At 37.9% G+C, this 25,150-nt stretch overlaps 1 protein-coding gene and 1 long non-coding RNA gene across 2 annotated transcripts; one reads left to right on the top strand and one right to left on the bottom strand.

Moving 5' to 3' along the window:
- Positions 1-1,808: 1,808 nt before the first annotated feature.
- tgfbeta2 (transforming growth factor beta superfamily signaling ligand) lies at positions 1,809-15,585 on the bottom strand. The gene is given in 5 exon segments (NM_001078370.1): positions 1,809-3,067; positions 4,272-4,385; positions 10,308-10,455; positions 11,037-11,188; positions 15,152-15,585. Coding segments are annotated over 5 exon segments (1,308 nt in total). The 5' UTR covers positions 15,534-15,585; the 3' UTR covers positions 1,809-2,555.
- Positions 4,397-24,997, top strand: LOC113474077. The gene is made up of 3 exons (XR_003395740.1): positions 4,397-5,847; positions 24,398-24,576; positions 24,881-24,997. It is a non-coding gene; the product is annotated as an uncharacterized LOC113474077 (long non-coding RNA).
- Positions 24,998-25,150: the final 153 nt, after the last annotated feature.

The following is a 25,150-nucleotide window of genomic DNA, read 5'->3' as shown; positions in this document are numbered from 1 at the left end:
TTATAAAGAATTTAAGTATGGGAAAGTGTATACAGTACTACCATCTAGAATAGATCACACTGAAGCAGTTTATAGACACTCAATAATAAAGATTCCATTAGGGTGATGTCTTCAGTGAGGCCCAACTAAGACCTGGGATGTAGCTACATTCAACAGTGAAAAATATAAGGAAAACGTGTGTGGTAGCGTATTTATCGGTGCTGTTGTTCCGCATTGCGCTACACTGAAAAAGCCTGCTTACCGGCGTCGTGGCGAACTGGTTGGCGGGCATGCCTTTGGCACAAAGTTGAAGCGTTCGAGGATCGACGCTGCTACGACTGTGGGCACGTCTTCAATACACTTGACGACAACTCATTTAACCTTAACCCAATTGTCCGTTATAAATTGTCAAAATTGTCAACCACACATTACAAAAACAATAATAATCCTCCATAAAGTTACATACGTTGTAACTCGGTCAGCAGCTTAAATTAGGTTAAAATTATTCAATTGGGAACACTGATAATTGTTGTGCAACGCAAACGGTTATGCGTGTGCTAATAACAATCTTGTGATTTTGAGTTTAATCCGCCATCTCAGCTCAGTCGTACTGTTGTTGCACTGTACCAATTATTTGAGATATAAATGTAGCGTATAAGCTAGTTATGTCAGATAGGCCTGGACGGAATGTATAGAAGTTACATCGCAAGGTGGTGTTATGAGCAAGGAAATGGTAAGTTGTGATTTCATTTATTATAAATTTTGTTGATATCAGTAAACCAAAATAAGTTGCTCGTATACCACATGGAAGAATTTCATTTACTTCGAGTGGTACGCTTACCGTAGGTTAGGAACCGATACTTCAGGATTGTAGATTTAATTTAAAATCGTCACAAATAAAATAAAACTATAATGCCTTATCGCAAACCACACTGGCACGTGCCAATGGCGATTGTTACGCAATTTTGATTCCTTTTTTTGCAATTCAATTCCGGAAATTGAGAAACGCAGGTCGCCTTGTGACGTCATAAGAAAGTGTTCTAGTACTTGTGCATGTGAAATTTAGGTTTAATAAATAAAGTTAAATTCTATTTGGTTGCCTGGTTATGAATTTGGATTATACCTTTTATTGCACATTGGTGCGCGAACGCAATTTTGTCCGTGACAGTAATGTTTCACCAATTCAATGTATAATACTGTGGGGTAAGTTGGAATATCGTTAAATCCCCTATTTCCTGATCGTGTTTTGAACAATTGGCAACAGTATTTTGGAGTCGTGATGCAGATAAATGACTATAAATATTTTTTGTTTACTATTATGTGGAAAATGAAAAATAATAAAAAATGTGTCCCGTTTTACCCCACCCTTACTATATTAAATGTGAGAGAGAATCATTTAACGAGACACACCTGTAACACTGGGTGTATACCTATTGACCCATTACCCCGAACACACAAGGTGCTACCGATATAGTTTATATAGGTGTATTAATAGAATATATATTGTAGGGACGGGTTCGCAATAAGGAACGGCTGTTATAGCTACCTATATATTTATTTTTTATCCTGGGTACTACAATCTAGACTCCATTAGATGTTCTATCCTATATTATTAGATGTTCTATCCTATAAGGGTAAGTTATATTTAGTGAGGCACACCTGCTGGGACCTGGTATGTAGGACTATGTCCACTATATAATGAATATTGTGGACATAGATGACATAGCGGACATGCAGTAACTAAAGGGACCCCTGCTTCAGTAGGGAATAAGCGAAGTTTTTCACTTTCCTAGAAAAAAGAGAATCTTCCATATAAAACGACGTGTTTCGAGAGGCAATTGTGTATTTTTAATACAACTGCAACATAATAAGAGTTTAAGTTAAAAATTGGATAAAGTTTAATCATGTCTTTGGAATGTTCGTCGTTTATATCGCTTACGACACAACTTATGGGAAATCAGAACATAATGGTAAATCAACAGTAACATTATATATCGACAACAACAAAAACAAAGAGAAATTTTCGTTGCCAGATTTTACGACGATTTGCCGAAATTTAAAAATGATTATGTTATTGTTGTTATCACAGTAAAAGCGGTTTGAGACACATTTGAACGAGTAGCATAAAAAATGAATAGAACGCTCCTGTATATTTTACGTTGTAGTTAACAAAACTCACTTGATATAACGAATATGTTGTATATGCTGTTATGTGTTGTGTATTTAGTAGTTTTTAACCAGAAACAGCATTTCTAAGCAAATTTTAATTGCTGGCAATGAGGAAATTATAAAAGTCCTTGAACACGCAGTAAGCGTGTGTGACGTAATCTTTTGTACAGAGGAAAAAGAAAGAAAAAATGAAAATTTATAAATAAACAGTCCTTTGTGACGCACTGCGGTGGGCAAGGAACACATTGTTGACGTCATAATTTAATTCAATGCAGATTGTTGCGGCACAATAGATTGTTGTTTTCAAATTTCTATAGTGTTGCCAGATAATCTTCCGCTTACATAAAATAGTAACCCTGAAGTAGATAGGTGTCTGGCAGCATTTTTAAACCGGCAGTACTGCGTATTCAGCTGCATTTGCAAGATAGGAGAACCATGTCCGACATTTTCGTGAATTTAAACTCATTGTTGGCATAATACATCAATATAAGAGGGTCCAGTTCTTTGGGTGTACAGCAGGGTGCTGAAGAAGCGTGCGGGTTCATACTTTTATACAGACCAAGTATAGTAGCATGTTGGGTGTCCATACTCCATAAATACGGACAAGCACCAGCGCAAAAGTTAGCTTTGTAACCAACAGGTGCTCGCACCCAATTCCATTCCAAATCTCTGCGGAAATCAATGTATAATTCCCTCAAACAACAATTTGTCTCTGACGGATTTCGGTTGAAGCAGTAATCCGCATCTAATGCTCTCTTGCGCCTCCTGCGGCTGCTGGTGGTGGTACGAGAGCTCCCCTGGTTAGCAGGGGTCCTCACCATGATCACTAGGTGGGGATAAAACTCCCTCCCAAGGTCCGGGGTGAAGTTTTCGGGGTCCTGGTCACCTCGACTGCTCATGGTTCGAGTCCCACCCGGGCCTGTAAAAATAACAATATACAATAAGAATAAAATACAACAGCATATTATGTTCAGAGTCAACTTTTGCCTAGATCCCAAGTTTGGTTTCATGGCGTGTCATGGCACACATCACCTTTATATACTAGAATATGGCATGCGAATTAATATAGGTGAGGCTCAACGATGCAAATATATTAGTGTACGTGTTTCGTTATCGTTCACCGTTAAACTGCTATACGAATAAAACTACATTCAAAAGAGCATCGGTTAAAGATGTGAAAAACTATCGTTTTTTTTAATTTAAGTGATCCAAACTCGCGCATAACTGTCCAGTGTTAAAAAAGCCAGTTTTCAATCTGCAATGTTGCAAAGTTGCTTCACGCACTCTTAACTCTTTAATTTAATTGCACAATCTTGGATGTGCAGTAATTTGGTCAAAATTTCTGGATAATTATACAGGGTACTTAACATGAGGTTAAGTAAGCGTAGAACCCGCAATAACTGCTTTGCTTTTCAACAAGGTGAGTAACCACTTGTAAAGTGGGCTGTGTCTTACTTCGGCCAGATCACTTTACATTAATTCCGTCAAGAGTGACACGCGCAGTGTTTCCGTTATTTTTTTCCAATTAGTACTAACTCATTTTGCAACGTTTTTCGGCAGCACTGATGGGGAAAGTCGTTTGATTGGTTTGGTTGCGAAATCTGAGTCACAGAAACGGGTGGTCTGCTCTCCCGTGGCCAACGTAGTCAACCCAACGCCGCTACTAGCGCTGATTGATTCGCACACAATAACGCTTGTGACGTAGATAACCGCGATAGCACTGTGACCCCTGCTACCGAACAATAGCGAACAGTGCGGCTTAAAATTGGCAAAATTTACATTTTCAAAAAATTCCAAAACATTTTTTTAAATTCGCTCATAATGGCAGTTGTTACGTTGATAAATGGGTGACAATAATCCAATTGCCAGGTGATTATGAGTTAACAATTTGAGCGATGAACGTTAACAGATTTAGGAGTGACGTAATAGGTTAACTACTGATGTGATAAAGTGTATTGTCACGTACACATTATAAGGTTATTGCTTCAATTTCACATAATTTTCCGTTAGGTGGCGGTAATGCGTCTGGTTTCAAATTTCTGGTCTAAATTGATTAAAAGTGAGCACCAAATACCGGGCAACCACAAACCACGACTAATAGCAACGCTAATTACTTCACTTACCAGCTATAATGACATCCAAGGTTTTCCTGGGTCCCAAACTTCGTCGTTTTTGGGTCCCTGAAAAGTTGTCTTCGTCGAGACACGGTATCGTGAGTTCAAGACCGTCGTTTAAGTCTGTAACAATAACTTAATCAACCAATGTGTATTTCATATGTAATAAAGTTTTTATTAATTCCGTCTCTTTGGTATTTTAACCAATTATGGTATTCGTTATCGAATTCGAATGAACAATTGAATTTGTGTTATGCCCATTTACGTTAAATTAGGTATTTATTTACCACTTAATTGATTTAACACGTAATAATTATGTGTCTTCATCAAAGGTTAAAGACTATCATTTTGTTTTAATTCTTATTCTTTCGTTATTTTAACTGGTATAGAATTCGAGATAATTCAGTTGATTCTATATACCATGTTCAATGTTGTGCTTCACCAAGTACACCTTATATACGAGCACGTTATCATGGAACTTTATTTCCGATCGACTCCGGATATTTTAGGTCGTGTTCCATCTTAAACCGAATTTGAATACCCCCTCCCCATGTTTTAGCTTATTCATTGAATAGCAATCATGAATCGGCACATTCATATGTAACAAACAAATAACGGATTTCCGAATGACGTCACAGAGCAATTGCGCAATGATAGAAAGCAGTTGGTAAAGTTAGAACAGAAACTCATTTTACACCAAACTAAAATACCCACAAAATTTTATCAACGTTTTACATTGTATTTTTTCGGTGTCCGAAACACAACAAAGAAAATCAAAGCAATTAAAATTCGCCAGTGCTTCCTTTTGTATTTTATTATCCGATACAAATGTAGTTAAATGCATTCGCCGACTTTACGCTAAAGCCACCTTGGGCTTAAACAAACGCAACCTAAGACGCGTGAGCTACACCAGTAATTCAATGGCGAATGTCTAAGTGACCATCAGTTCCACACCTGCTTTTTACGACCAGAGACACGGTTTCATTTCGCCAGGTGCGAGCCTTAAACTTCCTTTTGTGCTGCGATTGTTACGTCTCAATAATCTATTGTTTCGTAACAATTGTAAGTCCATTGATATTTGTTCGGGTTAATATGACGTCACAAGCGATCTATTTTTACGGCACAATAGCAAGATGATTTTTCGATCAAATAATCAGCAAACGCGAAATTCCCGCTTTTCGTTGATTACTGATAAATTTTCGCACCAAACACGCAGCATTGGGAACCACAGACGAACTCCCACGCTGTAGGTTTCGCCAGCTTAGATTATGTTGCAACACCAACGTTTCAAGGCGTGAGTTTAGCGACAAACTTAGGGGTCAAGAAGTTTACTCAAGTTGAGTGGAGAACCATCTTTAAACCAGGTTTGATTCCTACTTTGATACGCTGCCTAGTAAACATGTTATTTACCTATTAGATGCCACTTGTCGGTGTACAAAGAGGTTTTATATTCACACAAGTAAAATGTTACTCTCCCATAAGGTTTATACGAGCTACATGCAATCGTATCAAACTGTCGAGTGCGCATGCGGTATCCGATGACACCTTACACCACAGTCCCATGAGACAGATCTGTCGATGCGAGGTAATGTTTCACACTTAAGTATATATCACTTAACTGTTGCACTGCTGCACCGTTTTATTGATTACGTAACGTGGCACCTTGAGTTTTACTAGTTCTGTATCTTTTGTATATAGTGTTGTATGATGTAGTAAAGTGTAGGCATATTCATTTGCATGGGAGGCACAGTCTATACCATAGCTTGACCACTGCGTTTTACAATAAGCGTGAAATGTATGATTTCTAGATTATACTACAATTTAGCGCATTTAATTGAAAGTTGGCGTTGAAACTTGATAAATTAAAAGTTCTGCAATGTTTGCAATGCAATGTGTGACTGTCGCGTTTACAGCGTTATGTAATGTATGTCTTAATGTAAAACTCTGACCGAATCTGCTGTTCTCTTATACAAACCCATATTTAAATAGTTTTATTATGAATGTAAAACCACTTTTTTGCACTGAAATTGTAACACTTTATAGAGTGTTTATAGAAAAGATAAAATGGTAGCAAATGAGCGACGAACAGCAGCCAAAATACACGACTTACTTCGCCCTTATGTTTCATGTTCGTACAAAGTGTTTACACCTATAGCGTACTCTCTGTGTGTTTTGAACGTTGAGTATTTTACAAGCCCACCATGGCAGTATATGTTTTACAATCACTATAAACGTTCCAAATACGCCTGTAACTAGGTTGACCACTTGAATACGTAGACGTATCATCCCTCGGTGCGGCTGTTTTTCTAACCTACCGATCCCTGCTGGTAATACGTGATCGATTTGTTGATAGAATAAACCGAAAATCGAGGATTAAAACTTTTCAATGCAAACCATGCGAAGCCTAAGCCCACAACCCCCAGCGTTGGGAGAATGTGCTGCCTTTTACAGTTTACGTTGCTGTGTTGCTCGCTCTTATTATCTATTATCGCCCAATTTGGTTGTAAACAAAATAATATTTACAAAATTATATAACCGTAGTCCCACGAATCTATAGAAGTCCCGCGAAAGAGCGTTTTTAATTGTTAAAACACAATTAGGAAATATGAGATATGATATGCCAACGGTATCCAGTATCTTTCTAAGAGTTACAAAAATTGTTACTATAACACTACAGCACGTTAAGTCATCTTACCCCACAATACTGCATATGCGCTTCGCGCTGTTCTGTGTCGACATTTCTTTGATTATGAATATAAACAAGCCTATTTGTTTGTTTGTATCGTGACGTAACAAAAGTAAAAATAGATTCCAGATTTAAACCCCGAAGTTTGTTTTATTACGTCATAGTGACACTTATACCTTCGAGTGCGTAGGCGGGTTACGTCATGTAGATGACGTCACATAATGACCACACAGACTTCGCGCGGACTCGTTAGATTATGACGTCACAAACGGATATGGGCAATCTAGAATCCCGTTTGAAGTTTGATAAACATTGTGTTCGAGAAGTTGCACCGCGGTGACACTTTCTTTGTGACGTAGACCCTTTGAAGTAATGCCGATTGATGCGTAATAATGGTGCTCGTTAGTAACAAGGTTTATTTGTCATGTTGTTAATTTTACAATTATAAAAATACGTGTGACATAACAATGACGTAAATTGCAACTTAAGTTCCATACAAAGTGTATTCATGTACTATATTCACAAATATTGCTATTTTAATTTCTGTGAAATAGTAGTTTTGATTATACGGCCTTTTCATGCTATTTTCCCGTCCCATTTGGTAGCAAACATAGTCATTCAAAGAATTATAAAACCGTATTCTTACGAGTCCCATTGACTGTTGTTAATCGTTTGAACACGATCAGGATATAAGGATATTATACGTGCTAAAGGCGTTCCGTCTTACCCCGTGGTCATCACCATTATCGCTGTAATGGAGCTCATTCAACAATATTTTCGTGAAACAACAAATACCTGTGGTATGCCACAGAATCGAATGAGCATACCTGCACCCAAACGTTACACAGTAGATATGCATTAAATGCTATAATGGGTGAAATGTATACGTTGGTGGTCATATGGGTTTAACATGTACGTGTTGTGAATGAGGAGACCCATGTTATAACTCGACAGTGAGCTTAAGGTGTATGAATATACCACGTGTCTTGTGTATAAAAAGTCAGCTATTTTTTACTTTGACAGTTAGCATGAGGTGTATGAATGCACCATGTGTGTCTGGTGTACAAGAAGACACCCATGTTATAACTCGGCATTGAGCATGAGGTATACGTGTATAACACGGGCAAACGGGTTAAATGAACAGGACTGTTACACCTGGCGTTTTTGGCTTCGCGTACGGGACATTTGGGAAAGCGACTTAACCTATACAGAACATGGTTTATATCCACTTAAGGTATTAACAGTGTTGGTACACGCTTATGAACCGTACGGCGCCTGTACGCGGGTTAAGCTATTTAAGTCATGTGTTTGTAAACTTGCCTTAAAAGCCTATTGCGGTTTGGCGTATTTGACATAGGTTAAGTGGTCACAGTACGTGGTCCGTGCAGTGATAATATGCTAAGTTGTAGCAGCCGTTGGGCAGGTACGTTAATTTGTGAATTTGAAAACTTTCGTGCAAGAATGTGAGTTATATTTAACCCCTTGTCGCTACATTAACCTATAATCCAATCCAATGTTGCAAAGCCGTGGATCAGGATAGGCGGCGACCTGAACACCGTGCAATGGAATAAAACAACAAACATAGATCTAATTTGAAGGTAAATGTTAAGCAGAAGGCTATATAGTACTGTGGGGTAAGATGGGATACCGTTAGCACCTAAATCCTATATTTCCTTTTCGTGTTTTTATCAAATACCAACGCTTTTTTATGAAGTCCTAAAAATACGGTTATATAATTCTATAAATATTGTTTGTTTACCACCAATGGGGACGTGTCCCATCTTACCCCACCCTGCTATACAGCAGTCGGTACGATACGAATTAAATCGTGAGCCGGTTCAACTGTATAAAAACTAATAATATATTTCATTTTCCCTTGCGAGGACAGCGGTGAAATATAAATTTACTGATTTATAAAAGTCCAAACGTTACGAGAAACTCATTTTCAATGCACTATCTCGATTATAGCACGACTAAGCAACATGCATTCAATATTACAACATCAATCACAGCACCAATTCCTCCAGGCTAATATATCATCTGTAATCTTGTACTTTCGGTTAAACCGTTGGCACCGACGGCGACAGGCAATGTAAGGTAGAATATATTGAGAAAACCGCAAATTTTCCGCCTTTTTATGCGCAAACCGCAAAAATCGATTTGTTTTATAAACCTTTTCTCAAAATTGTCGTTGCTGCGGCTTGCACCTATCAAATTACGGTAGTTAGCCTCACAATGGGTCCGTGACATCACACACGACTTAATGAGGTAATAATAAAACCCAGATTTCACCACCGGGAGAGGTGTTATGTTACTTAACTAATATATTTAAACGTCAATTTCGGATAACTAACTGACATGTGTTATGTTATCAACTATAAACCTTTCAAACGATTACGTTTCATTTGTTTATGTGACAGTTCCTTATTAGTCGGGTTGGGGTAAGATGAGACATGTTTTTACTTCCTTTTATCGTCCGATTTTGTAGTAAATAAGGAATATTTACAGATTTGTACGAAACAGCGACATCTTAAAGCTTAGAAATGGTATATTGCCCGAGTATTGAATGCAATATGTGCCAGTAGACTCTCCGATATAGATTTTTGTGTTTTGTACAAAAGAAAAAAAAAACGTTTACCTATTTTTTTCCGAAATTTTGAATCGACGTAAAATTATATTTTTTTACCAAAAAATGATCTTCTACATTAACTTTAACTTGTAAGCCAAACGATGCGAAACAAAAAAATATGATTCTTCGAAAAACCTCGCAAGCCTTACCATTAATTAATATACGCCCACGCCGCGGGAACTTCCTTGTGTTAAGCTTTGGTATTAAACTTGTCGACACTCTAACGTAGATATAAAACAGATTCACACAAAACGATTGTCGGAGGGGATGTGGCGGTTGTATTGTTAATTTCCTACACAGACACACAATTATAGGCTTTGCACCTGTGCGTGTATTCGTCACGGGAGGGTAATGGAACGGGGGAAATCCCTCTTATAAATATTAATATATAACAATAGGATATATACCACCCAAGTTACTATCTGTTACGCCAGTCTGGTATCCCATGAGCCTTTAACTCGCTATTGTAATAGCTAGAGGTATAAGGTGGCGTTTCAAATGGGTCGAATACAGGAGTTCTGTTCACACGGACATGTTATCGTGGGAACATAATGTCCTCCTCAAGGGAACTGGAAAACTTGGCAATTTCCCCTGAGTTGTAAACTCATAATTAACTCCCTCGCTTGTAAATCGTGTCTAGTTTTATTTCTCTTTCGAGGAATCAATTTTCACTTCCTTACGGTCACACCGGTTCGCGCAATTACATAAACATAATATAACCGGAACTTACGAGGGAATTGAACCCATTCTCTCACAGTTGAAGTTACGTCAAACGACTGCCATGCTTCCACACCCGTGTCCATTAGTTTCATATCGAGAAACCTCTTGACAGGCGTCAACCCTTCCTTTTCTGGAGGTTGTAGTTGATACAGTTCAACCTGCAAAAGAAACAGTGTTAACCAAAGGCTATTTGAATAAACGATTAGATCTTATTTATTCTGGCGGGCAACGACAGTTATTATATTACGGGTGGCGTTCACAAATACCACGTATGTAACTTGGGAAATGATTCCTAAATATCTATCTTAAACGACAGTCGTTATAATTCCGGTTTTCTGTTTAAGACACCTTGTGTCCGCTTATACGAATTACCATTATGTAACCCAAAGCATTTGATCACTTGCTAAAACAAATGTTGTACTAGCAGATAAAGTTTGGGATGTACTTGTTTATTCCAGGAATCACATAACAGTTCCCTTATGCAAGCATGATAACGTTTATTAAAGGCCATCTTTGTAATACAAGACACTTATCGGCTATTGCTTTAACCGGGTTGTCACAAGTGTGCGGTTTAAGTTGTAAACCATACAAATTCACCCACAATTTTATATAATTTATACGTAACAAAATTACTTCATATAACAATTTTGTGTCAATGGTATTTTGCTTTGAGAATGGTTTGAAATTTTAAAAGAAAAAATGCATAAGTGTATAAGCCAGTATTAATGTATTACCATACCTGGTTCCTTTCCCCCCTACTACCAGGGTTCTGTACTTGATATAATCGCAATGTTGCCGACACTATTGAGTCTGGGTTGACTTGTGTTGCTGTGAGATCGAAGTCGTAAAACTCCGAAAGTCCCCTTGATAGTTTGTAACCCTTGTAGCGATCTGTGGAATAAAACAATGTTAGGGTAATGGGCCAATGTTTTCGGTTTTAGACGTGCCGCACTGCCTCACTGGGGTCTAGATGGTAGCGCCATGGGCATTGGGGTAATATACCTACATCCCAGGTGCCGGGTGTCCATTACTAAAGACCTCACCCTTATACAATGAAATCTCTCGTATTGAAAGTCTATAAACTAATCAGTTAGCTCTAGATAGTAGCACCCATTGTAAAACAAGAAAACCACAATAAACCATAATGTTCAAGAAGTATATGATGCCACAGCAGCGCATGGCGTGCAACCAGATACCCGTGTTATAACTATATAACTCCGCCCTCGAGAATAAAAATCTATTTCTGTTCTATCTTCAAACCATAATTTCATCGTTTTAAGGTCGCAACGTAAATAGATTGGGACAAATATAACTCGATGATTCGACTCCCTAGTTGAAGTACATCCATCATCAAGCGTGTCTACGTCGCATCCTCTTTAACCTACGTCTCCCAAAGGAAACAAAAACGATCTAATTCATCATGACCCGTGTAACGGACACAGTGACACATATTTTCTAACCCAACATCCCGTGACCCCGTGTTGTGGAGTTAGTTCGGCGCCTCGACTATGTTTATGTTGTTTCGGTGTCCGCCTTCGTAAAGCAAGGTCACAAAAATATGCACACCGTGTAACATAATCGTCCTGGGCCGGAAAAGTTAGACGTTTTTGCTAAAATTATCATTTCAAACAAAGTTTAGTTTCTGCCGCAAACCGGCCAAAGTCACGCCCCCTTGCAGCGTTTTCGGCGCTTCAGACAATCCCTCTTTGTGACGTAGTTGTTTCCTGAGCCGCTAATTCTCACGTAACAATACTTCCAATAAACGAACTTCTGCGCACGCGAGATCTTTTTGTTTTGAAAGTGGATAGGCGCCAATCGTGGGAGGAAATGGCGGGTACAGCTGATTATTACGGAAGATCAACCAACACCCTATGTGGGATTATCACCTGATAGATAAACCTACTTTACCCAATACCACACAAGTTAACCTACGTGGTTCATAAAAAGCCACAATGCGGAATAAATAGTGGTAACCAAAATTATACTTTACGTTCAGCGCAATAAAAACGACCGGGTACCCCAAAACTCCACAGATTATTGGCCTGTCTTCCGTACTCTACTCTTTTAGAGATAACCTTCAGCCAGGCTGACAGAGGTAACCCCTCCTATTCCATGACAAGGCACACAAATGATTGTTTATTTTGCACTGGTGTTTTTTTAACCCCTGGGTCATCAGTTATTTAAGTTCGTTTGATTAAAACAATTGCTAAGACATCTCTTTGTTTTTGTAATTAACCATTTTAAGCTTACAAAAAGTTATGTAATACTTAGTTCGGACAGTTTGCTTACCAAAACGTTACTAGTATTAATTTATGTCTAATATTTAATCGCGCCGTAAAAGAATGTGAAACGCCACCCTACACGCCTAGTCACATTTACCACATTTCAAACCGTGTATCGTAATGACCGTATTTGGTTACCAGTCCTTAATTTGTAGTTATGACGTAACAAACTTTATTGTTAGATCACGTGTGGTCCTTCAACTTCCGTTGTGACGTATCAATCAGCTGTTGACCCCTAATAACCTCTACATGACCCAGGGTTAATCTACACGTGTCTACGAACAATGTAAACCACAACCTTGCATGAACTTGAACACTTATATCACAAATTGCCCAACGAACCCCTGAAGACCCAGAACTTAATAACCCCCACAAACCCACACCCCCAAGAACACCTGTTACATCATAATAGCGACTTTTCCCACGGCATCTATTAAACTACAGACTTGTTGACAGGCACGTTGTCGTGCTCTGTTACGCAACAAAGACCAACAATCACGCTTCTGTGACGTCAGTTTTCCCACCAGTTTCACCCCAACCCCCAATCGTGATAGATGTCGCTACCTAATTACGCTTACATTGTAATAAATTAAAACTTCTTGAGCAATAACAACCATATACGCTCAAGTAGCTGTCGCCTTAAGAAGACTTAACGCAACCCACCCTATTATTAAATCATAGGAAGCGATTAGAATCCATAACGAGCAGTTTTCAACTAATCTCCGATTTAACCAGCATCGCATATAAGCCGTACACCTCATGCTCGCTTCGCCGCCAGACCTACGTCATTTCACGCTCCATTTACGCTATAACACGTGACCCGTGATTGCCGCAAGCTTCCAAACCGCGTGGTGAAATATAAAAATTGGATCCCAAAACCTTTTCTAATAATTAAGATTAAGAACTAACACAAAATGTGTTGGGATATAATAGTCTATATTTTCGTAGTCTTTTATCGTCCCATTTTGTAGTAAATAAATAATATTTACAGAATTACGTCGTTAAAAACACAATTAGAAAATATGGCTTATTTTGTGGTAACGTCATTAATCAAATGGGACGATAAAAGAAAATGAAAACACGGTCTATGTTTAACCAACGTAATATAACGCGAATGCTGCTTTTATCATTTTGTTTTTGATTTCATTTTCACTGAACTTCTAAAAAAGTTTATTTTCGGTTCCCGTCATCGACTGTAGCGTCGTAAGCGTGCCACGTTATCGTTCAATCGATTGTTACGTATCAATGACTCGCGATTGCTCCCAAGACACGATTCTGATGTTTCCTACATTTGTTCCGGTGGGTTGCTTAAAATAATTATCGAATCTCAAATCTTGGCCCTTGTTCACAAACGCTTGGGTTCAAATGTTTGAGCGGAAACGTTTAATCTTGCGTGATATTTTGCGCCAAAGTATATTGACCTAATATTAAAAAAAATGTTTTTCTGATAATTTCATCTTTTTTTTTTTTTTTTTTTTTCTTCTAAAACTGAGGACCCTTTGCATGTCTTATACTTATTTATATATAATATACAATTTAGTCTGTTCTATTAAGTACCCATATAATATAAATTAGAATTATATCCATACACTTTAATTTAGCTTAAATTTCAGTAAAATTAAACAGAAAATTTCGTTTACGTGTTTCGTGTCGCAATATTTAACGCGGGTTTCGATGGTTGTACGGATTCGAATGCCGCTATTGCTGCATTGTTGCTAGCCGGACAGTCTAGTCTACGCCGGTTATTACAGCCAACATGTCTGCACAGAAGCATAGCTATAACAACAATTATCCGCCTCGCATCACCGATCATATAATTCCCCCTTTATCGACTAGATCAGATACACGGTAGGTTCCGCATCACAAATCTTAAACAGTCTCGGTTTGGTGTCCCCGATGATAATCCAATTATTTGTGTTCAAACCAGCGTAAAATGCCGACAGTCCATAAGTTTCGTCGTCGGTTGTAGTTTGGATACTTTAGAGCGGAATTATAAACACAATTTACCAAACAAAGTAACATCCTGATTATGAACAACGCAAACGGAAAACGAACGAAGAGAAATGTTGTTTTGATTTCAAATGAGACAAGAAAATTTATTGTTTAAACTCAGGAATTGAAAATAATTCAAATCGCTAAAAAAAGATTTTTTTGTCTCTTTACTTAAATAAATATGATAAGTCTGTTTCTTTAAATCCCAATTGCTGGCTTGCGTTTTCTTTATACCGTTTATTGTAATTTCCGACAGAACTAATCATACTTTCAGTTTTAACTCGAAACGTTAGAAATGATGACACTTGTTTCATATTATTGTTTTAGGTGTTATGTTTGTGTTGGAGTTTGTTTTATCGAAAGTCTTGTTACAAAAAAGGTGAAACTTTATTTTTAACTGTATTATATCTTGCTTACTGCAGTAGAACGGCGTGAAAGCCTTGTTGCCGAACCATGTACTTGTAGAAGTTGTAGACAATAGATCGTTTGAGTATGTGGTTGGAAGGCGGTTATTTTTGGCGAATTACAAAGCAAGAGACAATTTGCGTGTTGTTTACTAAGGAAGTGGAATATGAATTACCTGGTTGGAGCGCCGACTGTGGTTGTACGTTCTTCATATACACGGTCAATACATCTTCTGCGTAGTAGGTCTCCTCAGGATCGAGACATTCTTGCCTCTGTTGGCGGGCTTGCTCGAGCACAAAGTCCCGCGTGCGGTTGTACAAAGCCTCGACCTCCCTAGGAACGTCGCGCGGCGTTGCGGCGGCGCTGGGGAGTTCTGTAAGGCCAAGCTTGCTTAATATCTGGCCTCGCACAGCCTCGATCCTGCGCTTCCTCATCTTATCAAAATTAACCCCACACCCCGCCATTGTTCGTGGTGCAAGAAACATAAACGAGATTGAAAATAGAGTTAATAATGACGACCATGACGTCACAGACGCCCTTGTGTTCCTTTTCCACATATCAGATTTTTCAAATTTTCAAATTATCAACAAAAAATGAAAAACACCAAACTGATCTAAAATCTGCAAAGCAAAATTTCATCAATTATTTCTTCGAACGTCATAATCCTTATTATGACGCGGTTTCTAGAAGTAACCAGCCTGGAATCGCGACACTGGAGTTTTAAACTAACGTAGGAAGTTCTCCCTTTTTCTCTGCCACAAATGATCCTCCCAACTATGAAACCGAGTTGTTACTTCTTTCTAACCGCACACTCTCTCGAATCGATTCTCGAACGTAAGTGACATGTATCTGGAATACGCGACGCCTTTCGCTTCTGTATTGACTTGTCCAAGACACTAGCAGCGTGTACGTTTTGAAATTTAAACTTTTTTTTAATTGATTCGAACTTATTTATCAACTATGTTTTTTTTAACTGATTTCTTTTTATTTCTTATTTACTTTCTTCCTTCGCTTTTAGCTTCCACATTACACCTCGATTGCAAAGTTACATGCGTAATAAATCGTGGGCACGAAGTGTATGAAACAGAATACCCGTTTTTAGGAACTGTCCTTGCACGTCACTCAATGAAAAACTTAAGTTACTTTTATTCATTAGATTTAATTATCCAACGTTCGAATGTTTACATCTATTGCATTTACCACACATTTCCGCGTGACGTCACTAACATAATGACGTCATGTATAAAATCATTTCAAGCATTATGACACCACGTTCAAATAAAAGTGACGTCACCTCAAGTATGATTACGTCACCTTTAAATAAAAGTCACACACACCTACACATAAACCCAATCCATCTAAGAATCCACAAACGTTACTTTAAAACACCGACAGCCACTTGAACCGTAAGTACTGGCAGGTTACAATTATCAAGCACACACGTAAACACATCTCCCTCATGCTTGCTTATGCGGCAATATGATATACAGCGAACCTCAAACCGCGGGCTTGCGCTTTGAATAAAATCGGCGAGAAATAATCTTAAAAATCAATTGTTTCAATTTGTAGGCGTTTTAAATGCCAGTCACTTATTTTACAAGTAATATCAATCGGTTAGTACCTCTTTCGATTGATAGTTGATAAAATAGACGGCCATGTTTCACCTCTTATTCCCATCAGTGCTCGCGCGACCTTTTCGCGCACTTTATGACGTCACAATCGTGGGAACCGACCCCATGCGAATTCACATACAACATGCCTTAATATGGCAACGTCAGGTAATTACGTAATTAACCATGACGTAGGGCTTTACAAGGTTAAAGCAGTCAATCGTATTATTAAATAATGAATGAACGAATGAATATAAATGAATGTAACTTCATTTATCCTCGAGTGGCGGAGCAATGACAGTCGTTATAACACGGGTGTTCCGTTTCTTACACCTCGTGCGTTGCCACGTATGTAAATTTGCAATCGATTTTTTTATTCTTTTAACTTTTCAAAGAAAATTATAATAAAAAAATATACTCTGTGAATTACGTCAAACCCACTCAAAAAGTTCTTGAACAACACTGCCGCCTTCCTGTACATTGTTACCTTACAATACGGCATCGTGACGTCACAATAATTAACACGGGAAAAGCAAAAATTCTCACCCACGATGCCAAGTGATACACCTGAACTAAGGTGTTGGTTTTCTAACAGATAAAGATTAAGCGACAATCAGAACAACCAACTTCCGAACCATTGTCCTAACATGCACCAACCACCCCCGGTTTAAAAGCAGCGGAAATGAGACAACGGTTACTATAAACACAGCTTTACTTGAATCTGATAATCCCATGTTATTAGTGGAGTCCTTGTTAAGGGGTTTGTGTTTAACAATGTAGTTTAACCCAGAGACATCTAGACGCTCATAATACTGTAGGGGAAAGATGGGATACCGTTGCCACCTAATGTCTGTATTTCCTAAACGCGTTTTAACAATTTGCAACATAGTACTATGGAGTAAGATGGATACCACTAGCACACAATATTCCAAATTTTCGAATCGTGTTTTTAACAATAAAGAACGCTCTTTTAGAATCCCGAGGATGTGGTTATATAATTATTTTACCGAGGCGAGCTATATATGATATTGTGTTAACCGAAATTTTAATTTTTCTTTAACTTAGGTCATAACGAGTTAAGTGACGTCATAAATAGGGATTAGCTGAAAATGACTTTCAACTTTTTCTACAGGTCGCGAATTCGCGTTCGCGTGTGATATAAGACCACTGTTACGTCACAATCGCCATTGTGACGCCACAAGTTCAGGCGCTGTGGTGGTCGAACATTCGGAACCACAGTTATCGCAGCAGGTCGCGAACCACGCGGTCTGCGTTTTGTAAAACACGAGAATTTTAAACCTAACGGTCCGTGCTGGTACATGATGGGATTTTTATCGTTCCATTTGGTAGCAAACAAAGAATATTTACAGATTGATGTAACCGTAGCCCCGCGACTCTTAGCGATGTTAGTTGTTTGAAACACGATTAGGAAATATTGGATATTAAGTGCTAACGGTATTCATCTTACCCCACTGTTCTATATTATAATTGTCACAAAACATCGTTTTATTTGTTTATGACAATTAACTATAATTATCCGTATTCATTGCAACAACCGAAGAGAAAATAATGAAGGTTTATATACACAACAAAGGCTTTGTTACGCCACAATGGGCTTCGTTTCGTGGTAAAGATAATAAGCAACCAAAAAAATTAAATTTCCCGTTGTTATGCAAAAACGTTAATTTTTGAAGGATTTAAAAAAAAGGTTAAATTTTGAGACCCATTGTACATTTAAATGGGTATACTCTTGCGCAAAAGACAAAAGGGGAATATGGGACACGTTTAATTCTCTTTTCTCGTCCAATTTGGTAAAAAAACAAATATTATTTGCAGATTTAAATAACCGCATTCTCCCAACTTTATCAAGCTTTGTTAATTGTTAAACACACGTTCGAAAAATAATGGATATTAGGTTCCACTATAAGGGTATCCATCTTGTCCTACATGTATTTAGTAGGGCAGTAGGCGATGCTTTTGTAGTTCCAATATGTATAGAACGTATGACTCACGTAAACAAATGTAAACCAACGTAATACACTCCCCTCTCACTTTAACTTTGATGTCATAATCCCCATTGTCTTCTCTTTCTCATACTTTCTGTCTCATTCTCTTTCCTCCTTGCTGAGATTTAACTTGACTTTCCCACTAAACCACACCGCTCTTAAGAGAAGAGCCTCTTCTTTTTCTCTTTCTTTATTCTAAGCATCTCACTTTTCACTTTTAATGCGTCACATGCAACAAATTGTCCAATTACCAAAAATGCTGGTAAACCTGTTATATTTTGCACTGTTAAAGTTTGTGTTCAAAAACCAGTGCCAAGTTACCAAATACTTCGGAATAATCTACTCGCACTTTATAGAGTGGGAAAAGATGGGACACCTTTTTATTCTATTTTCTTGTCCCACTTGGTAGTAAACAAAGAACATTTAAAGAATTAAAAAACCGTATCCCCACGACTCCCATAGACCGTCGTTAATTGTTTAAAACGCGATCGGGATATTTAAATATATTGTGTTATAGGTGTCCCGTCTTTCCCCACCCTACTATACCATAACACAGCGTTTCGTATACAGTTCTATTAACAACAAGACACCATTACAATAGCAAAATAGGCAATCAATAAAATTTAGGTTAGAATGGTCAAATTTGGCCTGACATGAATCAACCATCTTACTCCAACCTACTATGTATTAATACTGAAAACGGAAATCGACGCTAAAACAATAAAGAGAAACAAAAATTAGGTTTTATGATGTAACTTTTTAAAACCTAAGACCTAACAAACTATGTTTACGAATATCCGAGAAAATAAAGTAAATATGCACAAAAACTTTAAAACCAGACAAAATATAAGTTTTCTGATAAATCTTGTTTAAGAGACCTAACTTTTCTAACCCGAGCCACCAGACATCCGACATTAATGATCAGTCAGTCCACTTAACTCAACCATAAGCTTCCCATGTTATAACTTGTAATTTATCCTTATGTGACGCGTTATGGCCATGATAGGTCTGTTATTCACACCTACCACTGTCGCTTACACTTAAAACCGCAAAGTTTTAGGTTACATGTAGCTGCCTTGCAAAACTTGCTGCTAACGCCAACTTCTTAATTTGGTAAGCATATATAGTACTGTGGGGTAATAGACACCGCATAATATCCCATATTTCCCAATCGTGTTTTGACCCAACTGAAGATAAACTTGCAATTGCATTGATGCCCTGCAAACATTGTGTTTATGCTAGCTAAAATTTTGTCCGACTCAGCATTTTGTTAAGCATATAGTACTGTGTGGTAAGATGGAAATCGCGTTATCACATAATGTCGCACATTTACTTTTCATGTTTTTAACAATGAACAACGCTCTTTTCACATGTACCATCTTGCCCCAACCTATACTCTAACTCATTTTCGTTTAATTGCTTTTTATAGAAAGTTTAAATATGGGATATTATGTGGTAATGGGTTCCATCTTCGACCTATACTATATATATAGACACGTCCGCCTACGCATTTTCTTCCAATTAATAGGAAACCTCCTTCTCATAAATAACCTCTCGTGTAGAGTTTGCTTATACACACACAAGCTGCCTTCTACAAGACACATGGTGCTTATCTTTGCCCTACATCGCAAACGGGCAATTGCTTTCCGTTTAACTTGTTATTTCGTGCCCGTATTTCGCCAGTGAGTTTATACAGCTTGTATAAATTACTATTCGTGTTCGGTTATAAAACTCAGGAAATATACGGTCACAAATTAGTGTGCTAGCAAAAACTATGGGACCTTGGCCCGTATAAAAATCGATATAAATTATTATTGTACTTATTTTATAAACTTGGCGAGAAAACGAATAACCGTCACAAAACACTACCCTAGTAAAATCAGCCTTATATTTGCTTATGGCTTCACAGTGCTACATATATTGCCAATAAAGTCCCTTGCAAGCTTTAACATTTACACAAGCCGCTGCAAATAACAACCTGAGCGTATATACGTCGGATTTATTAGCTCGTATTTCGCAAATCAGCTTACCGTTGCCAAGTTTGTTTTGCCAAGTTCATATGCATTTAATTTGCCTTTTTCTTACACTCTCACTTTTGCTGTTTTTCTCGCTTCACCTAAAACGATCGAAATTTAGGTTTTATGAAAAAGTCGTAAAATATCGAAATAAATGCTTCTTATTAAATAGACTTCAGAAACCTTGCCTAAAACGTAATGCAGTCCAATTATAACCAAACGCACCATAAATATAACCTAATTTCACCTACAGATTGAAAAATGCGTTACTTTTACTTAGAAGAAAGTCTTTTTCGTAGTTTAGTTAGTGAGTGAGTTTTTTAGGCCGCCTCAAATTTCGTCTCTGTTGGTTTAGTCTTGACCTGGGGCAGCGAGTTGGAAAATTGCTCATTAAGGCCCAGAAATGTCAATTTACTGCCTAAATTGGATGCCCTTTATATTATATACCGCTGCTATATTGCTACCATGTATAAGTTTTTCCCATGGACATGCTGGTCTCCTGGCAAAAATGTTTAACGTCGATTTATTAAAGCAATGTTTCGTATGCCGCGCTACAAAATTCGGTAAAGGGTTAATCATAAAATACTAATATTAGAGACAAATCTAAAGCAACAGTATTTTAGTCATTATTTCATTGCTTGCCTGGCCTGTGACGATTAAAAACATATATAGTAGGGTTGGGGAAGATGGGACACCTTTTCAATCAATTTTCTCCTCCAATTTGGTAGTAAACAAGCATTCAACGATTTTTTATAAAACTTTATCCTCACGGCTCCCATGGACCGTTGTTAATTGTTTAAAACACGATCAGGATATTTGGATATTATGGGTGAAAAGTGTCCCATCTTCCCCTGCTCTACTCTATTGTAATATCTACGAATTCGTGTACCTTTGAACAAAAAATTAAAGCGGAGTCCGTTTAGTATTTTGTAACTTTTAAATAACTGTGACAAATTTAGAAATCTAATATTAAATATATAGTAGGAGGGGGAAAAATGAGACACCTTTTCCTTCTATTTTCTCGTCCCACTTGGCAGTAAACAAAGAAAATTCAAATAATTATGAAGCCGTATCCTCACGACTCCCATAGATCGTTGTTAATTCTTTAAAACACAACCAGGATTTTTAAATATTGAATGGTAAAGGTGTCTCATCTTGCCCCACCCTACTATATATATAAAGTTTCTGTATTTCCTTATTAGCTGTTGAAACAGTTTCTCCGAAATAGTTTCGTTTGTATTTATATAAACTGACTATATTCAATGTGAGTTTGGCCTAATATATCACTGCGCGCCCTGTGACCTGAGGTATATGCCAGAGTTGGCCCATTACCCTTTCACCAGCAACGAAAAACACACTGACTAAAACATTCCTTTTAAATTTATTTATTGCGTGTTTACATTGCCACAAGCAAGGCTGTGACACATTCGCTACGTAAACTTAGAGGTGGCCCAACTAAGCTCCTAACGCTAAAATCCTACAAGGCCTTTTATTTTAAAATTACACCAACAAATTCTACTTTGCAACTTGCATAAAAAATAAAACGTCATTAAAAAACGCTATACGTGTAAAAACTGCCTATATAAAGATAAAATAAAAACCCTAGCCTTCAAGTACAATATACAATGAACTCACAGCGTGGGTTATAAACGATATTGATAAAAAAAACTATCCGCGGAACAACAGAAAGTAAAATTCGATTGTGCAAACATGGTTATTTTTGACCTAAATTTCGAACACGAAGCTGTAACCCGTACAACCCACTTGTTAAATTCTAAACGTAACTTTCGTGCCGAATAAGGTTGCCACCCTGTTATACTAAACCTACATGTTAACCGTCATCATAATCTTTATGATATGTTGGCTTTGGCACAAGTGGTGTCTTATATACAGCAGCCAGGTATCAATATTTAATTTACATCATATGTTTAGTCTCAAAATCCGTGTCGCGACGTCCCATGTTCTCCCATTACCCCCAACAATGTCGTTTCTGTTGTGACAATGAGGTTTATTTTTCGAACAATTATCCGGAACATAATTCGGGGAGTTTGTGTTTGTTTCGTTCCGCTACAACGATTCTGCATTTCCTTTCCCACCAATAAGGTAAGCGACACTGTTTCAACTTCATGACGTCACCAGGGAAAGTCCCGGATAGGTGTCCACGCTTGCAGAACTAATTCCAAAACACAAACTTTGTCTTTCCTGTCGTAACAATCGGATTTGTTGGCTGACAATTGCATATGTTTGCCATGACGTCACAATATCGTGCAACTTCCCACAATAAACGTGATTCGTTGTCACGATAAGGGGTACCACGTACGTCATTTCCCGTCCCAAAGTTTTCGTCGCCTTGATATATAGTGTTTGCTTGCTCCTATACCGGAGGGAAGTGGTTCGAAGCTCGACGCTGCTAGAATTGTGGGCGTATGTGTCATTGGGCAAGACCCTTGAAAATCAACACCCGCAAAGTTAAATTAATGGAAACCTTTAAAGTTTAAACGTACACGATTTATGATAAACGGAACACCTGTGTAATAAAGACTATCATTGCCCCGCCTTGTGGGGACAATAGTGTACACCCATTCTTTTAATATACATTAATCCAACGTAAAACATGGAGTTGTAACTTAAGGAGAAAGTCTCATCTCCATCTGGAAAGCACCGCGAGGGGTTGCAGCCATTTAATGACAAGCTGTGATTGTCACTGTGTCAACAATGAAATCCTTGTGTTATTGAGTGTCAGGGGAACCATTACGTGTTTACATTTCACCATAGAAATGTAAATAAAGCGCCGGGGAGCAATTAGATGACGTCAATGTTACTCACAACCGTATAAAGTTGTCGCTAAAGTAAAGACGACAAATGAAGTTTATTGTCTCTAGTTCCCTTTTATTTCTGAAATCGATATTTTAAAGATCAAACAAACAATTTCTAGAAGATCTGTCCTTAAGAAATAAAATACACCTGGCTGCAACATAACCTATATATAACCTGTTTTATATAAAAAAATCTCCTATGTGCACTATGTGCGTAATGGGCATGTTGTGTTTCACCTTATCAGTGTAAAATAATTTGTTTATCAGCTGTTTACACGAGGATATATTTTTGATACTTTATGTTAGTTTTATCAAACTTTATCAGGAAACCATATGTTTCTGTGACGTTATTGTATACATGACGTCACCACAAAGTGACGTCGTACCTCAAAATCAAAGTCTTTATTTATAGCGTGTATTGGTTGTAACTTAGTTTGCGACTGACGCCCCATTATTCCATCACACATACCTAAGTGACGTATTAACTCGTAATTTAATTTGATTATGACGACATAAAAGCGATTCTGTGTTGACAATGGTTAATTATTCGCCTCAGTGATCCTCCACGGTTGACCTTAACTTGACCTACACTGATCGACGATGTAATAATGGTCACTATGACGTCGAGGAGACACCGAGGGAGTTGAACATGTTGCCATATACTTACCACCGGTGGCGCTATATTAGAAACGTCCCGACAGTTTTATTCCATCGCGTTTATTTAGTGATAGCATCCGGAATTTTATTGAGTAGTTTTTTATACGCGGGGCAATATGGCCGAGTCTGTACTAAACCCCATGCTGCTATGGCCTGCTACGCTGTAAGACCTGACTCATACAAAATAGAATAAAAACTGTTTAAAAAATAAATGCGACATAATAACACACACTATTCAAGTTTAAAATGCAACAACCCCCCCACGCCGCTTAAAACTCCCATATTAGAAACCTTGACCCATCCCTGTGTTGTTACAGCTTGTGTGGCAACCGTCATCAACAAAGTTACAACTTCAAACAACCTACGTTTCCGTCACGTGGTCTGTCCGTCATGCCTGACTGCACAACACAATGTCGCTTCTTCCGACAAACTTTTTGAAGTCGATTCTCAAACGGATATGATTTCATAAACGATGAGAACGCGTTGATACTAGAACGTAAGAACAATCAAAATTCGTGATGTCTTTTATCTGATCTTTATTAATATGCTACGGATTAGAAGTTAAAGTCGTTCCCGTTTTAAATATCCTGAATATACCAAGTTCATGATAAATATGTTTCCTGTATAATGTGACGAACCCTTTGTCTCGGTAATCGACATTGTGGCCTCTATTATAACCAGATGTTATTAAGTTTATAGCAGAACGGAGAATATTATGTCACGTATTTGATGTTCTGTTCTATGGATGACACCCTACACTACAGCGAGACACTTATAAAGGTTTTTACTTCACACTGAAGGTATCGATCTCAAACAATTCTGTTCTATATGGGTGAGGTTCAATACCCGCAAGGAAACATACGACGAAGGTTAGAAATTGATCCATTATCCCTATAGTTATTAATTTTCGTTAGCGTTATTAAAATTAAAACTCTTAAGGTGGCTGTACACAGTATACGGAATTCGTCCGTTTTGTCTGTTTTGTCCGGATTTCGCTGCCGCTATGGAATTCGGTAATGGGTTTGCATCCGACTTCGCAAGCGAATTCTACGCCGGATACTGTGTACAGC

The sequence above is a fragment of the Ciona intestinalis genome, chromosome 3 (assembly GCF_000224145.3).
Source record: "Ciona intestinalis chromosome 3, KH, whole genome shotgun sequence".
NCBI lineage: Eukaryota > Metazoa > Chordata > Ascidiacea > Phlebobranchia > Cionidae > Ciona > Ciona intestinalis.
This window is presented reverse-complemented; position numbering and strand designations above follow the sequence as displayed.